Source organism: Bos indicus x Bos taurus, chromosome 23 (assembly GCF_003369695.1).
Source record: "Bos indicus x Bos taurus breed Angus x Brahman F1 hybrid chromosome 23, Bos_hybrid_MaternalHap_v2.0, whole genome shotgun sequence".
Lineage (NCBI taxonomy): Eukaryota > Metazoa > Chordata > Mammalia > Artiodactyla > Bovidae > Bos > Bos indicus x Bos taurus.
In genome coordinates this window covers 13,759,994-13,777,295 of record NC_040098.1, presented here as the reverse complement: position 1 = coordinate 13,777,295, position 17,302 = coordinate 13,759,994, and the positions used below count along the sequence as shown (strand labels likewise).

At 39.2% G+C, this 17,302-nt stretch overlaps 1 protein-coding gene across 2 annotated transcripts in view; it reads right to left on the bottom strand.

The window, feature by feature from the left end:
• Positions 1–17,302, bottom strand: part of DNAH8 (dynein axonemal heavy chain 8) — a 321,904-nt gene that overhangs the window by 162,884 nt on the left and 141,718 nt on the right. For both annotated transcript variants that reach the window (XM_027525064.1, XM_027525063.1), the window contains exons 45-52: positions 13,905–13,991; positions 13,709–13,816; positions 12,057–12,191; positions 9,795–9,956; positions 6,085–6,331; positions 5,717–5,958; positions 5,473–5,613; positions 3,498–3,735 (exon numbers count right to left, since the gene is read on the bottom strand). In XM_027525064.1, the coding sequence (XP_027380865.1) occupies positions 3,498–3,735; positions 5,473–5,613; positions 5,717–5,958; positions 6,085–6,331; positions 9,795–9,956; positions 12,057–12,191; positions 13,709–13,816; positions 13,905–13,991 (1,360 nt within the window). The remainder of the gene's footprint in view (positions 1–3,497; positions 3,736–5,472; positions 5,614–5,716; positions 5,959–6,084; positions 6,332–9,794; positions 9,957–12,056; positions 12,192–13,708; positions 13,817–13,904; positions 13,992–17,302) is intronic.

The following is a 17,302-nucleotide window of genomic DNA, read 5'->3' as shown; positions in this document are numbered from 1 at the left end:
CACTCTAGTATTCTTGCCTGGAGGATCCATGGACAGAGAAGCAGAGTTATACATGACTGAGCGACTAACACAACCACCACATTATTGTTATAATAAGCATTATAAGTACATTCCATCAATTCTAAGAAAAGTATCTTATTTACATTTTAGCATCTCTGGAAAGCACCATTCAATCTATGGTGTCAGCATCGCTGTTAGTCATGCAAACTTGGCCAGAGATGTTTATATTGTGGTCATTTAAATGGAATGACCCTCATTGTTGATTGCATTATTGAATTTAACTGCCATTTTAAAGATCTTCCAAAAAAAAACACAATTCAGAAATTTACCCAAAAAGTAACTGTGTACATAGAATGCATGGAAAGAGAGAGGAAGAGTACACATTTGATAGCAGCAAAGCAAATATTCATCACTGGAGGAACAGCCTTGATTTCAACTTTCCTTGCAAATTATGGAGTCCTATGTTATATGTATGTTTAAGTTTTAAGGATTAAACATTAGTGGCTAAAGGGTTTTCCATAGAGGCTGCATCTTGTGCACCACTGTGTAGTTAGCAAAGTGGGCACAATGTTCAATGTGAGAGCTGTACTTGTTCCACATTCTTGCCAGAATTTGGTATTATGAACCCTGCCATTTTCAGTTCAGTTCAGTTCAGTTGCTCAGTCGCGTCCGACTCTTTGTGACCCCATAAATCACTGCACACCAGGCCTCCCTGTCCATCACCAATTCCCGGAGTTTACCCAAACTCATGTCCATTGAGTCGGTGACGCCATCCAGCCATCTCATCCTCTGTCGTCCCCTTCTCCTCCTGCCCCCAATCCCTCCCAGCATCAGAGTCTTTCCAATGAGTCAACTCTTCGCATCAGGTGGCCAAAGTATTAGAGTTTCAGCTTCAACATCAGTCCTTCCAATGAACACTCAGGACTGATCTCCTTTAGGATGGACTGGTTGGATCTCCTTGAAGTTCAAGGGACTCCCAAGAGTCTTCTCCAACACCACAGTTCAAAAGCATCAGTTCTTTGGTGCTCAGCTTTCTTTATAGTCCAACTCTCGCATCCATACATGACTACTGGAAAAACCATAGCCTTGACTAGACGGACCTTTGTTGGCAAAGTAATGTCTCTGCTTTTTAATATACTGTCTAGGTTGGTCATAACTTTCCTTTCAAGGAGTAAGCGTCTTTTAATTTCATGGCTGCAGTCCCATCTGCAGTGACTTTGAAGCCCAGAAAAATAGTCAGCCACTGTTTGCACTGTTTCCCCATCTATTTGCCATGAAGTGATGGGACCAGATACCATGATCTTAGTTTTCTGAATGTTGAGCTTTAAGCCAACTTTTTCACTCTCCTCTTTCACTTTCATCAAGAGGCTCTTTGGTTCTTCTTCACTTTCTGCCTTAAGGATGGTGTCATCTGCCTATCTGAGGTTATTGATATTCCCATTTTAGGCATTAAATTAATTAGAATTTAGTCATTCTAGTGACTGTGAAGTGATACCCCATTGCAATTTTAATTTGCATTTCCCTGATGACCAATCATGTTGAATATCTCTTCATATTCTTTTTTTCACCATTCATAAGTCTTTGGTACAGCATCTATTTAAAGTTATTATTGAATTGCAAGAGTTCTTTATGTATTCTGGATAAAATTCTTTTATCAGATATATGTCTCTTAAATATTTGTTTCCATTCTGTGGCCAAAATGGGTCATTTTATTTTCATAGTGACTTTTAAAGAGATGTTAACTTTAGTGAAATCATGACGTAGTGTTCCACCTTTGTTTTTTAAAAATTGATTTGGTTATTCTTTGCATTTCCATAAAAGTTTATAATAATTTATAAATTTTAACCAAAAAAAAAAGCCTATTGAGATTTTTCACTGTGATTGCACTAAGTGTATAGATAAGTTCAGGGAAAGTAACATCTTAACAATACTGTATTTTCTGATTTGTACACTGGATTTATCTTTCCATTTATTCAGGGCTTCTTTAATTTCTCTCAGCAGTTTTATAGCTTTCAGTATACAAATTTTATACATATTTCATTAAATTTATCCCTATATATTTCATTTTTGGATGCTATTTTGAATTCTATATTAAAATTTCAGTTTCCAATTTGTTGCGAGCGTACAGAAATACAAATTATTATTATATACTGTTCTTTCATTCTGTGACCTTGCTAAACTCATTATACTAGTTCTAACAACATTTTGGAGGGAGGTTATAATATCTGCAAGTAAATAGAAATTTACTTGTTTTTTTTCCAATTTTTTCCAATAGATATTTCATTTGTGTGTTTGTTTGTATTTATTTATTTACTGCCTTTTTGCACTGGCTAAAACATTTGGTACAATGCTGAACAGAAATGGTGAGAAAGGATATTCTTGTTTCTGAACCTTGGAGGTATTCAGTCTTTCACCATTAAGTATTTGTTGAGTTACTAAGTCACATCTGATTCTGTGTGACTCCATGGACTGCAGCACACCATTCAGTATAATACAGCTTTTTTGAAGATATTCTTTATTATAATGATAAAGTTTCTAATTCTAGTATCCTGCGAGTTTTGTCATAGTTTTATCATAGAAAAATGATCCTTCTACCATAGAAGAATGTTAAAATTTTGTCAAATGTACTTTCTGCATCTATTTAGATGACACATAAATTGCTTGGTTTTTTGTATATCAATATGGTGAATTACACTGACTGGTTTTTAAACGTTAATCCAATCTTCCACCCCTAGAATAAATGCCCAGCATCTACACTGTCAAATGTACTTTCATTAACATTGTTTCTAATAATCACTTCTTATTTTAACATCTTTAGGGTCTGTAGTAATGTTTCCTCTCTCAACCTGGCTCATGGTAATCTACTTCTTCTCTTTTTTCCCCCTAATATCTCTGGTAAGAAATTGACCAATTTTACCGCTCTTTCCAAAGAACCATCTTTGGATTGGCTCTAAATTGTAAGAGAATTAACATCTAGGTTTAAGGATTTATTTCATAATTAGCTTCTTTTAGGGAGCGGTAAGCTGGGCACTGACACATATGGTGGGTTAGGGAGCCGAGGCATGGGATTTTGCCAAGTCTACTACACATAAGTAGGGTCCCTATCTGCTTGCTTCATTCTCTGATTATTCTGATGTTTCCAACAAATAAGTTCTAAGACTGCATTACCACACTTTGCATCATGAAGAATCTGTGTTCTCTATACTTCTACCCTTCCTCTTCAAGCAATAGAAAAAGAGGTACTGCTAACTTATTTATGGTAGACTTCACTTAGATAACTGCGAAAGGGGAAGTCAAGAGCCTCTATAACCATTCCCAGCTCATATGCAAAATCCTAGTCTTGTTTCCATAGATGCAATTTAAAAATAGTATTAGCAATTATGTTACTCACAATTGGTTTAATATTTCCCATAGAAGATTTTATGGAGTTTATCTCTGTTCCATTAAACAAAAATGTTTTTTTTTTTTTTTTTTCAGACGTAAGTCACTGTGCTTACCATAATCAGTAACATAGAACTCATACATGGTTTGAGTCAAGCCTTTAGGTATTTCTGGTAAATCTAACTTGCTTTCATGACTTCGCATAAAAGCTTCAAGCTTGTCTCTGCTTTCCAGTTCCAGAAGGGCTCCTAAACTCCACATTAGAGCAAACACAAATAATTTATGAAGATGTTCGACACACGAAATGCCACCTTCTTCTTTGGAGGGGATTAAACCTTCCAGAAGATTGAGAGACTGAAAATATTTAAAATACAATAAAATTAAGTGTTATATTTAGATTTCAAAATAAACATTTAAATATAATAATAACTTTAAAAGAAGGAGAGAACGGGAGAAGAAAACAAATCCATATATCCCCAGTTATGGCTTGATCAGTGTCCTACAGCCAGTGGCATTTAGAAGAAAAGTCATTCTGCTTTAGGCAGACTGCATGCTGCTGCTGCTGCTGCTAAGTCGCTTCAGTCGTGTCCGACTCTGTGCGACCCCATAGACGGCAGCCCACCAGGCTTCCCCGTCCCTGGGATTCTCCAGGCAAGAACACTGGAGTGGGTTGCCATTTCCTTCTCCAATGCATGAAAGTGAAAAGTGAAAGTGAAGTCACTCAGTCATGTCCGACTCTTAGCATGACTGCACAGAAAAGACACCAAACTGGGAATGCGGAGGTGTGGTTTCTTCCCCCAACTCATGCCCCTAACATCTCTGAGTCTCAGTTTCCTGATCTGAGAAGCAAAAAGCCTAGACTAGATGCTTCCTTAGGTAGTTTCTGGTTCTAAAGTTTGGTCATTCCAAATTTTATAGATCAAAGATTTTATTTATTTTTAACATGTTGCAAGGCTCAGCACACTGTGGCCCCAGGGGCCAGCCACTTGCTTAGCAAATGAAGTGTTTCTGAAACACAGTTAGTCTCGTCCATTGCGTCTGGCTGTTTCTATATTGCAACAGTAGAGCTGAGGGGTTGGGATGGAAAATTGTGCAAAGCCTAGAACATTGACTATTTGCCCCTTCAAGAAAAAGTGTGTCAACTCCCACATGGCATCAAAAAAAAAAAAAAAAGAAAAAAAGTATCTACAGTAAGACATCCTTTGTCTTTCAAAATAAAATCATTTCAATGATTTGTGAGCTTCATGAATTATTTCTAAGCCACCCAGCCTCCCTGACTGACGTCCTTCACACTGACAGAGAATCAGAGCTCTAGAATGGATAATGAGAGATCACATATGGACTAGAATCAGGAGAGCCTTTGAAAAATCTAAGGAATAGGGTAGGGAAGGAGATGGGAGGGAGGTTCAGGATGGAGGGGACACATGTATACCTATGGCCAATTCATATTGCTGTATGACAAAAAACATCATCAAATTGCAAAGTAATTATCCTCCAATTAAACAAATACATCTTTAAAAAATATATAAAAGAAACAGAAAAAAAAGAAAGAGAAAGAAATTAACGATTTGTTCTGTTTCTTCCAAAGACTTAAAAGGAAAACTGAGTAGAGGGGGAAAATATAAGGTTACAAACTACTTGGAGAGCTGCTTCAAGGTTTTCCCTATCTAATACATACACTAAATTTGCAAAGCCAAGACTTCCACCCAAATTTTCCTGCTTGCCACCAGCTCCTTGTTGTGCTTTCTGTAGAACTACCAGCTCTATTTATCTTGTCTGCTCTCATTTTTGGACACTCTTTCTGGGAAGGTTAGACTGAGCTTGAATGGTGGGAAAGATAGTTCATTCCGCTTCCCCTGACAATACCGCCCTGGGAGGTGAAACTCATGAAGACATGGCAGTAAGTGAATCAATAAGATCTTTAATAGGAATCCAAATTCTCAGACGCTTCACTGCCACATCACAGAAAGATTTTGATGTATTCTGTGAACCTTCCATTTCAGATACCTCTAGACTGCAACTGAGTGTGTGGGGGGGAGGTGGGGGGAATTTCAAATCTTAAGCAATGAGTGTACAAAAAACATATCTTACTTGCACAATATAGTTGCACTCTAAGAGCTGCATTTTCGGATTGAGGTTCAGTTTCATAAATGTATATGCATCCTCAAATATTTTATCATACAGAGTTAGGAATACATTATTTTCCTGAGTAGTACGCTTCTTCAACCATGCCTACAGCAAAGAAACAGAATCTCTGTTTATAAGAGAGCAAGACATGGAGAAAGCGAGACATGGAAAGATACTAAATGCGCTTCTGTAGGTCTCCAGTCCCCACCTGCAGGATTGGTCTCCAGCTGAGGGCAGAGCTGCTGATGTACACCATGCCCATCCTAGAAACCGTGGCTGGAGAGGCGTTCTCGATATTGTGGACTTCAAACAAAAGCTTGCAGCTTGGGGCCATGGGGATGCGATCTCCGTTGGCCAGTGTGAGGGTTTTATTGTCATCCAACACGGAATTTAAGTTCTCAATCCAAATGGCATCCACAGGGCCATCTAAAACGAGGAAAATGTTTTCACCTGCCAAAAATAAGAACAGAAAATCACTTTTCAACTGTGGATGATCAAAAAAGAAAATTAAAATACTGAGTTGCGGATAAACTGGCAGGAAAAAAGAATGATCAGCAGAAAAGAATTTGCGTGTACCTTTTTTAGCTTTTAATGTTTTTCTCCACAGAGTAGAAAAAATCCCGTCTGTCCAGTCATTGGTCGCTGTGTCCAGTCGGCCAAACATCTGAGGAGCCGTAATAGCTTTGGGATTCATTCTCATCTCCCTGTGAGGCCTTCCACACTCTGTCAGTGCCTTCATCAGGATTGTTATGACCATTGTCTTCCCAGACCCGCTGGGCCCAAGAGTCATCAAACCATGACGGACCAGAGACGTCTCATACAACTACACAATGAGATGATCAATCAAAAAATATAACTTAGGAATCTCCTGCACACGTTCATAGAAGTCATGTGAAGAAATTTTAAAAGCTTTAAACAGGATCTTAAAAGCTTTAGATAGTAACTGGTTCAGTACTTAAAAATGGAATATGACCCCTCCAAAACTGTTTGTTTCATGGAAGGTGAGTAGCAAACTTTTAAAACGTTAAAAGTGAGAAAGTGATGACAATGTGGGACTTTAATTACATTTTGGAAGTAATCAATTCAGGATCTAGTTTTTACGTCTCAAACTACTTGATATGACAAACTCCTTGTCATTTCAGTTTGCTGATAACATAGAAGTGGTTTTTCCACAAACAGGCTTTCTCTGTATCACGTGTGGTGATACCGCCCCCTAGTGGTGGAAAGCAGCGATACACAGCATCTCTGCCAAGACCCAAGTTAAACATCAGCCTTCTGGTTCTCCAGAGGCACAGCTGGACGTTGAGTTTCCTGTACAAGCGAGTGATCATCAGGGAAACTTGTAATGGAGTAAGGGAAGGACAGGAACGGGGACAGGTCAAGCGTGGTGTGACTGAAGACAAAAATCCTGTAGAGGGGAGACTTAAGGCTGGCCCTCGGGGCACCTTTATACCTGTTTCAACTGGAAGCAGGAGAACTTGACTTTTTGACTGCATCACCCATAAGTCTTTATCGAGTGTTCTGTTGGTTTGTTTTTTTTTTTTAATTATTTATTTGGCTGTGCCAGCTCTTAGTTGCAGCATGCAGGATCAAGTTCCCTAACCAGGGATCAAACCCAGGCCCCCTGCATTGGGAATGCATAGTATTAACCACTAGACCACCAGGGAATTCCCCACATCAACCATATGTCCTTAACTAAGGAAGGGTTGTTTGGGGGTAGGGGAGAAAAAACTCCCATGCGCTGTCTGCACTTTGCACCTTCCAGAAAAAGTGGCACTGACCCTCCTGCAGAGAGTGGTGTGTTTGGGATTGGAATCACAGTTCTAGAAGTCAGGGAAGGAGTGCAAGGTTGAGGTAAGAGAGATTCAAGGAGACATACAAAGAACATGGACAGTGTCTGTTACAAAGTCCTCTCTACAGTTTTCTTAATGAAAACAAAAAGTCAAAGGTCTCATAGCTGATCAGAGTAAAATTTGAGTTACTTTCCTAAGTTTTAGATAGAAATGTATTAGCTCTGTAATCCATAGTTTAAAAGCAACAGAGGTACTGGCCATATTATATTCAACAGTAATGTGTTTGACATTAAGTAACAACACAATATTCTAGTCCTCCACCAACTGAGAGAACTAAGATTTCAGTGCTCAGTATACTGTGTGCATTGTTGTTCAGTGGCTAAGTCATGTCCGACTCTGCGCCCTCATGAACTGCAACACACCAGGCTTCTCTGTCTTTCACTATCTCCCTGAGTTTGCTCAAACTCATGTCCATTGAGTCAGTGATGCCATCCAACCATCTCATCCTCTCTCACCCCCTTCTCCTCTTGCTCTCCATCTTTCTCAGCATCAGGGGCTTTTAAAATGAGTCAGCTCTTGCATCAGGTGGCCAAAGTATTGGAGCTTCACCATCAGTCCTTTCAATGAATACTCAGGGTTGATTTCCTTTAGGATTGACTGGTTTGATCTCCTTGCTATCCAAGAGACTCTCAAGAGCCTTCTCTAGTACCATAGTTCAAAAGCATAAATTCTTCAGTGCTCAGTCTTCTTTATGGTCCAGTTCTCACATCCTTTATGACTACTGGCAAAACCATAGCTTTGACTATACAGACCTTTTTCAGCAAAGTGATGTCTCTGCTTTTTAATATGCTGTCTAGGTTTGTCATTGCTTTTCTTCCAAGGAACAAGCATCTTTTACTTTCATGGCTGCAAGTCACTGTCCACAGTGATTTTGGAGCCCAAGAAAATAAAATCTGTCACTGTTTCCACTTTCCCCCCATCTATTTGCCATGAAGTGATGGGACCGGATGTGATGATCTTAGTTTTCTGAATGTTGGGTTTTAAGCCAGCTTTTTTACTCTCCACTTGCACCCTCATTAAGAAGGTCTTTAATTCCTCTTCACTTTCTACCATTAGACATATGTCATCTGCATATCTGAGGTTATTGATATTTCTCCTGGAAATCTTGATTCCATCTTGTGCTTTATCCAGCCTGGCATTTTTCATGATGTACTCTGCATAGAAGTTAAGTAAGCAGGGTGACAATATATAGCCTTGATGTACTCCTTTCCCAATTTTGAACCAGGCCATTGTTCCATATCTGATTCTAACTCTTGCTTCTTGTCTTGCATGCAGGTTTTTCGGGAGGAAGATAAGGTGGTCTGGTATTCCCATCTCTTTAAGAATTTTCCACAGTTTGTTGTGATTCATACAGTCAAAAGTGCTAGCATGGTCAATGAAGCAGAAGTAGATTTTTGTTTTTTAATTCCCTTGCTTTTCTATCATATAGTGGATGTTGGCAACTTGACCTCTGGTTCCTCTACCTTTTCTAAATCCAGCTTGTACATCTGAAGTTCTCAATTCACCTGTATGCACATCACATGTAAAGTGAGGTTTTCCCAGAATTTTTTTTAAATGGAATGATTTCCATTACATAGATGATGAAAAATACGTTGATTTCTCCCAATATATTTTCTTTCTAAGATTTGAATCTGTCTCATACACTTGCACTGGTTAAAAGAATAAGTTAAGAATCATTACTTTTCAAATGCAGTTTTGACACTTTCCACAATTTCAATGCCTTCATTTTCCAAGGCACTGGAAAATACTCTCAATGTGTCAAGCTCATAGGGATTTAATTCAGCAACTCTGCAACAGTTTCAGGGATCTGCTTGATAAAATCACTGATAGGTTGTCACAAGGATAAAATGTAATTGACAGAAACACACCAAGAGACACGGGCAAAGGATTTAGTTTAGGTGTGAACACGCCCACATACGAAGCAGAAGCAGGGTAGCAGCCCCAGATTCCTTGGGCTCCATGCCCCATGAAGGCCCCCAGCTATGGCATTCCATTTCCCTGTGGGTTTTTTTTTTTTTTTTTTGGTCATGCTGCATGGCTCGTGAGATTCCAGTTCCCCAACCAAGAATGGAACCCAAGGCCCCTGCAGTGGAAACACAGAGTCCCAACTACCGGACCACCAGGGAAGTCCCTCCCTGCATTTTCATAATCTACTATCTCCTACCAGCTATTCTCAAGATTCTGGTTACCACTTAACGTCATGGGGTGTAAGTAACTTCAGTAAGTGCTTGGTTAGTGTGAAGCAGGGTAAAACCACACTAAAGTCCTTAGGACTAACATCCCTAGCTGAGGACTCTTCTTGTAATGATGTGCTTTATTTAGTCTCAACCTTAACATCAAGCAAGACTAATATCACAAGTTCTTCTCTCCAAATGACAACCTCTAACAACACTCATTGAGCATCATACTGATAATAGATGAAAAATATTTTACCTGCACGAGTTTGAGATTCCAGGGTGGATGGTTAATCAAACCTTCCAGCTGAACCTGGTTGGTGACTGCAGCTTGCAGTTCCACGTAACTATTACTATCTAGTTGTAATCCTGGAAACAGGTCATTGATTAAGCTGAGGAACAGGGGTTCATCTTCATCAATCTAAGGTGGCAAAGAATAAATTTACTCATTTAGGTCAAAAATGAAGCTCATAGCACTTATTTCATGCCCAAATAATCATATTATTCTCCTGGCCACACCTGTATGCTCTAGCACTTTCTCCCAAACACCACCCCTGAGTCCACATTACCTACAGCATTGCACCTAAATTTCCCTGGCATTTACATTAAAAAGAATGAAATAATGCCATTTTCAGCAACATGGATGGACCCAGAGATTGTTGTACTGAGTGAAGTAAGTCAGACATAAAGGGGAAACATCTCTCTTATATGCGGAATCTAAAAGGAAATGATAGGAATGAACTTACAAAACAGAAAGAGACTCACAGACTTAGAGAATGAACTGGACGGTTGCCAGGGTGGGCGGAGGAGAGGATGGGGGGAAGGGATACTTAGAGTCTGGGATGGACACGTAGACATTACTAAAATGGATAGCTAAAATGGATAAAAAGATCTGCTTTATAGCACGGGGAACTCTATTCAATAATACGTGGCAGCCTGGACGGGAGGGAAGTTTGGTGGAAACTGGATTTATATTCGGAGAAGGCAATGGCACCCCACTCCAGTACTTTTGCCTGGAAAATCCCATGGATGGAGGAGCCTGGTAGGCTGTAGTCCATGGGGTCGCTAGAGTCGGACACGACTGAGCGACTTCACTTTCACTTTTCACTTTCATGCATTGGAGAAGGAAATGGCAACCCACTCCAGTGTTCTTGCCTGGAGAATCCCAGGGACAGGGAAGCCTGGTGGGCTGCTGTCTATGGGTCACAGAGAGTCGGACACGACTGATGCGACTTAGTAGTAGTAGTAGGATTTATATACATGTATGACTGAGTCCCTTTGCTGTTCACCTGAAACTGTCACAACATTGTTAATTGGCCATACCCCAAGACAAAATGTTTAAAAAACACTCTGTCGGCATTTAATGTCTTCTCCAATCTACTGCTCCAGGGTTTGATCTCATTACTTTATCATACGACAGGTATATGCATTAACCTTAAAAACGTGTAAGTAATAGCTCCAATCCCAAGAGAACAGAGTATTAACATTCTACTTTAATTAGGAAAATATCTGTAGTTTAACATCAGAAAGTCTTGTGGATTTTGCTTTCAGTTTCTCAACTGACTATGATGGTGGGTGAGTCCTACAAACGTGGCTCCCTCATAAGGAGATCCACGCCCCCCAGGGTGGCTGTGAGACTCAAACAAGACAGTACCCGTGAAAAGATTCTGTAATAAAGTGAAGTATGCAGATGTTAGTTGTTAGTTTTGTAACTAGAATGTGAGCTCCTAAGGTCCACTCCTTCCTCAACCGTGTACTGCCAGGACACGGACACGTAGCACCAAGAAGCCCCTGAATAAAAGCCACATGAAGCTGCCCATCAGCTAGTTCACGACAACATGGCTGTACCCGTGAAAAGTGTGCAAGCAGTGAAATAATTATTGTAATCTCCACAGCAAACCGGAGAAGGCGATGGCGCCCCACTCCAGTACTCTTGCCTGGAAAATCCCATGGACAGAGGAGCCTGGTGGGCTGCAGTCCATGGGGTCGTGAAGAGTCAGACATGACTGAGTGACTTCACTTTCACTTTTCACTTCCATGCATTGAAGGCAATGACAACCCACTCCAGTACTCTGAAGTGACTTAGCAGCAGCAGCCACCATTTAACGCACATTTAGAAAATAGAAATGGTGTTGATGTTTTGGCAGAGACATAGTTAAAGCTAGTCACATACAGACAAAGCAAAAAGCTCTGGTGGTTCCCTATGAATCCAGATTTTCATGTTTAGAATCTGTGTTACATTATGAGTAATGGACTGACATTTGGGGGCTGGAGCCCACTGATGGAGCCTATTTTATGGCATTTGCAAGGATGCATTTCTGGCCCCTGTGGTTCATATAAAGCCATGGATTTTTTTTCTTGGGGGCAGGAGGAGGGTGCCTTCTTCCAGAAGCCCAGTCAGTGGTAACTTCACATACATAACCCAACACACACTCATGTTAACAGCTCTGTATGAGCCCACCCCCACTTGTCAGCTAGGTCAAAATCTTGAAAGAGAAATTAACCCAGAAAATAAAGATACCAATTTAGAAAGGTTCATATCTCTCAGTCCTCTCATGACCGTGCTTAATTCACTATCTTCTGGTCTGGCTCTTTTTTGAGATCCGAGTGTCCTCAATACAGATAGAATATTTCTCAACCCAAAGTCGTAATGAACCTAGGATGAGAAAAGAAATAAAAAGGATCATCCAGTTGAAAAATTCTAAGTGTAGACTCACTGTGCACATATAGTACTTATATACTATAGTTTTGGAGTGGCTGAGTGGCAGAGTTCTGTTAGCTCACTTCTCCTGCCTTTCTTTTGACTGAAAAAGATGACTTCACTGGAAACATCAAGCTGGGTGACAGTGCTCACACATGATTTTCTGAGAAAAATACACTCTGATAGTCTGAAGGGCAACCATTTAAAATGCATGAACAACTGGTTACATACTATGTGATTCACCTTATGTAACATGCTTGAAATAACACAATTACAGAGACGTAGAAAAGATTAGACATTTGAATCAGTTCTAATGAGGTGGATGAAACTGGAGCCTATTATACAGAGTGAAGTAAGCCAGAAGGAAAAACATAAATACAGTATACTAACGCATATATATGGAATTTAGAAAGATGGTAACAATAACCCGGTGTACGAGACAGCAAAAGAGACACTGATGTATAGAACAGTCTTATGGACTCTGTGGGAGAGGGAGAGGGTGGGAAGATTTGGGAGAATGGCAATGAAACATGTAAAATATCATGTAGGAAACGAGTTGCCAGTCCAGATTCGATGCACGATGCTGGTTGCTTGGGGCTGGTGCACTGGGACGGCCCAGAGGGATGGTATGGGGAGGGAGGAGGGAGGAGGGTTCGGGATGGGGAACACATGTATACCTGTGGCGGATTCATTTTGATATTTGGCAAAACTAATACAATTATGTAAAGTTTAAAAATAAAATAAAATTAGAAAAAATAAAAAAATAAAAATAAATAAATAAATAAAACAAAAAAAAAGAAAGAAAAGATTAGGCCTATGAGGGGCTATAGAGTTTGGGAGAGAGGTAAGCATAGCTATAAAGGGTAGCGGGAGGGTACTTGGTGGGGATAAACAATTCTGTTTTCTATGACATAATTGGATAGAACTACACATACTCAGACGGTAAAAGCATCTGTCTGCAATGCAGGAGACCCAGGTTCGATTCCTGGGTTGGGAAGATCCCCTGGAGAAGGAAATGGCAGCCCACTCCAGTATTCTTGTCTGGAAAATTCCATGGACGGCAGAGCCTGGTAGGCTACTGTCCATGGGGTCGCAAAGAGTTGGACACAACTGAGCGACTTCACTTCATTTCACTTCACACACACACACACACACGAGTGCGTGTGAAGTCTTAGGAATCTCTGTTTATTGTCCATTGTCAATCTTCTGGTTTGGTTATTGTACTACAATTATGTCAACAGGATGACGAGTACACAGGACATCTCATACATGTCTTTGCAACTTCCTGGGAATCTATAATTATTTCAACTTAGGGAAGTTTTTAAAATACATAATCAAAAGTTCAAGTTAATTATAAACATATCTTAGGAAAGAGTCAAGGAATTTTTTTAACTCCCTAATTAGTACTTATCAAAATTGCAAGTTAAAAGACAAGTTCTATAGTGAGGGGGAAAATAGATGTACAAAGTTACCTGCTTAGTAAGTTGCTCTTCACAGAGTTTGTAAAGTACATAAAACTTTTGAGCCAAGATAACGTTTTCAAGAAAACCACAGCTTGCAAGTTTAACTCGCATAATGATCTGCAAATTAACAGTGAGACTTTTCAGTTTTAGTGAAGAACAGGTAAACAACATAAATCGTATTATGGTTTTAAATCCTGATGCATACCTGTCTATCAGGAACCATCATAGCAACAGTTCTGAACTGAATTTTCAAGTTCTCGGGTAGTTCCTGGCGCCCAGCATACCCAGGGTTCTAAAAGTTAAAATTATTTAATTTTTAATTGTTGACATAATTTTTATTTCTTGAATACAAATTATCAATACATTTCAAATCCCTAATTCAGATTCTAAGAAGGTATTGAAAAACATTCGATTGATAAAATATCCCTCTTTTCACAAAAATATGTATTAGACCATCCATATTTATTAATGTCACATTACTTTCTCTCACACATTTCCATTTTCATTATACTAATAAAGTAACACACATGTGCATATGTACACACGTACACACACACACACCACTTTATGTAGCAAAAAATAAGCCTCTGTATATCTATTTGTTAAAGAAAATGAAATAAAACTGAATAAATACTGGGATAATTATGATCTAAAATGTGTTACTTAAAGAAAAAGAAAATTTAGGATTTCATACTAATCAATTTACTGAGGCAATTTTTATTTCCTCTCTTCAACTGTTCTTTTTTTTGCCAGAAAATATTTTTATCTTGCCTTACCTTTTGAAGGACATTTGCATGGAGTATATACTATAGTTGCTAGGTTTGTCTTTTTTATTAATGTTTCCTATTTGCTTTGTGTGTGTGTGTGCTTTGTTTTTGAATTGGAAGATAACTGCTTTACAATATTGTGTTGGTTTCTGCTGATCAACAACACAAATTATTCTTTACAGTCAGAATTAGAGAGTTCTGTGGCTGACAAATAGCCATAAATAGCTGACAAATAGTTTCTTTTTACTATTTAAAAAAACACACACAGTGATGAAGGGAAACAAAGACAGGAATGATGAGAAAAACATTAAAAAGGACAAAAGTAGAGGTGAGAAGGAAGCTAATAAGTAGCAAAAGACTGAGGATAGACCACACCCAAAAATCCCAAGCGATAAGGTGAGGGTGTTCGAAGACAAGTAAGGCAAAGAGGAAAGTGCATGAGGAAACCTTCAGTCCCTGAGCATTTACTGGGCATGGTCAATAGACCAGATAACTTTCCAGGTGCTGGGGACGCAAAGATGGCTGGCTGCCTTTCAATACTCCTATTTTTCATTCTTAGTCACATAACTTCAGCTGCAAGCTGGGTGCATCACCACCCAGATTTAAAACTACATTTCCCAGCCTGCCCTGCAGCTGGTGAGATTAAATTCTACCCTGTGAGTCACAAAGGGACACAGTGTATGAAAGGGACAGTGTATGAAATACACTTGATGTCTGACTGAAGGGAGTTGATTCAGTCAATTGGCTGCAACAGAGCTGCTTCTGTAGCACCTTGGGCTATAAGGTGACCTTGAAAATGGAAACCATGATGGTGTAGAAACCTCAAAAAATCTTAAAAGAATACATACTTAAGTTACTATTCTTCATATCTCAGGTATTCACAGCCTAATGCAATATCTAATTGATATTTCCAAAATTATTCTTAATCCAAGGGCAAGCTTCTTTTTTTTTAATTTAAATTTATTTATTTTAATTGGAGGCTAATTACTTTACAATATTGTATTGGTTTTGTCATACATCAACATGAATCTGCCACGGGTGTACACGTGTTCTCCATCCTGAACCCCCCTCCCACCTCCCTCCCTGTACCATCCCTCTGGGTCATCCCAGTGCACCAGCCCCAAGCATCCTGTATCCTGCAACGAACCTGGTCTGGTGATTCATTTCTTATATGATATTGTACATGTTTCAATGCCATTCTCCCAAATCATCCCACCCTCTCCCTCTCCCACAGAGTCCAAAAGACTGTTCTATACATCTGTGTCTCTTTTGCTGTCTCACATACAGGGTTATCGTTACCGTCTTTCTAAATTCCATATATATGCATTAGTATACTGTATTGGTGTTTTTCTTTCTGGCTTACTTCACTCTGTATAATAGGCTCCAGTTTCATCCACCTCATTAGAACTGATTCAAATGTTTTCTTTTTAATGGCTGAGTAATACTCCATTGTGTATATGTACCACAGCTTTCTTATCCAGTCATCTGCTGATGGACATCTAGGTTGCTTCCATGTCCTGGCTATTATAAACAGTGCTACAATGAACATTGGGGGTACACGTGTCTCTTTCAATTCTGGTTTCCTCAGTGTGTATGCCCAGCAGTGGGATTGCTGGGTCATAAGGCAGTTCTATTTCCAGTTTTTTAAGGAATCTCCACACTGTTCTCCATAGTGGCTGTACTAGTTTGCATTCCCACCAACAGTGTAAGAGGGTTCCCTTTTCTCCACACCCTCTCCAGCATTTATTGCTTGTAGACTTTTGGATCGCAGCCATTCTGACTGGCGTGAAATGGTACCTCATTGTGGTTTTGATTTGCATTTCTCTGATAATGAGTGATGCTGAGCATCTTTTCATGTGTTTGTTAGCCATCTATATGTCTTCTTTGGAGAAATGTCTATTTAGTTCTTTGGCCCATTTTTTGATTGGGTCGTTTATTTTTCTGGAATTGAGCTGCAGGAGTTGCTTGTATATTTTTGAGATTAGTTGTTTGTCAGTTGCTTCATTTGCTATTATTTTCTCCCATTCTGAAGGCTGTCTTTTCACCTTGCTTATAGTTTCCTTTGTTGTGCAGAAGCTTTTAATTTTAATTAGGTCCCATTTGTTTATTTTTGCTTTTATTTCCAATATTCTGGGAGGTGGGTCATAGAGGATCTGCTGTGATTAATGTCAGAGAGTGTTTTGCCTATGTTCTCCTCTAGGAGTTTTATAGTTTCTGGTCTTACGTTTAGATCTTTAATCCATTTTGAGTTTATTTTTGTGTATGGTGTTAGAAAGTATTCTAGTTTCATTCTTTTTCAAGTGGTTGACCAGTTTTCCCAGCACCACTTGTTAAAGAGATTGTCTTTTCTCTATTGTATGTTCTTGCCTCCTTTGTCAAAGATAAGGTGTCCATAGGTGCGTGGATTTATCTCTGAGCTTTCTATTTTGTTCCATTGATCTATTTCTGTCTTTGTGCCAGTACCATACTGTCTTGATGACTGTGGCTTTGCAGTAGAGCCTGAAGTCAGGCAGGTTGATTCCTCCAGTTCCATTCTTCTTTCTCAAGACTGCTTTGGCTATTCAAGGTTTTTTGTATTTCCATACATATTGTGAAATTATTTGTTCTAGCTCTGTGAAAAATACCGTTGGTAGCTTGATAAGGATTGCATTGAATCTGTAGATTGCTTTGGGTAGTATACTCATTTTCACTATATTGATTCTTCCAATCCATGAGCATGGTATGTTTCTCCATCTATTAGTGTCCTCTTTGATTTCTTTCACCAGTGTTTTATAGTCTTCTATATATAGGTCTTTAGTTTTTTTGGGTAGATATATTCCTAAGTATTTTATTCTTT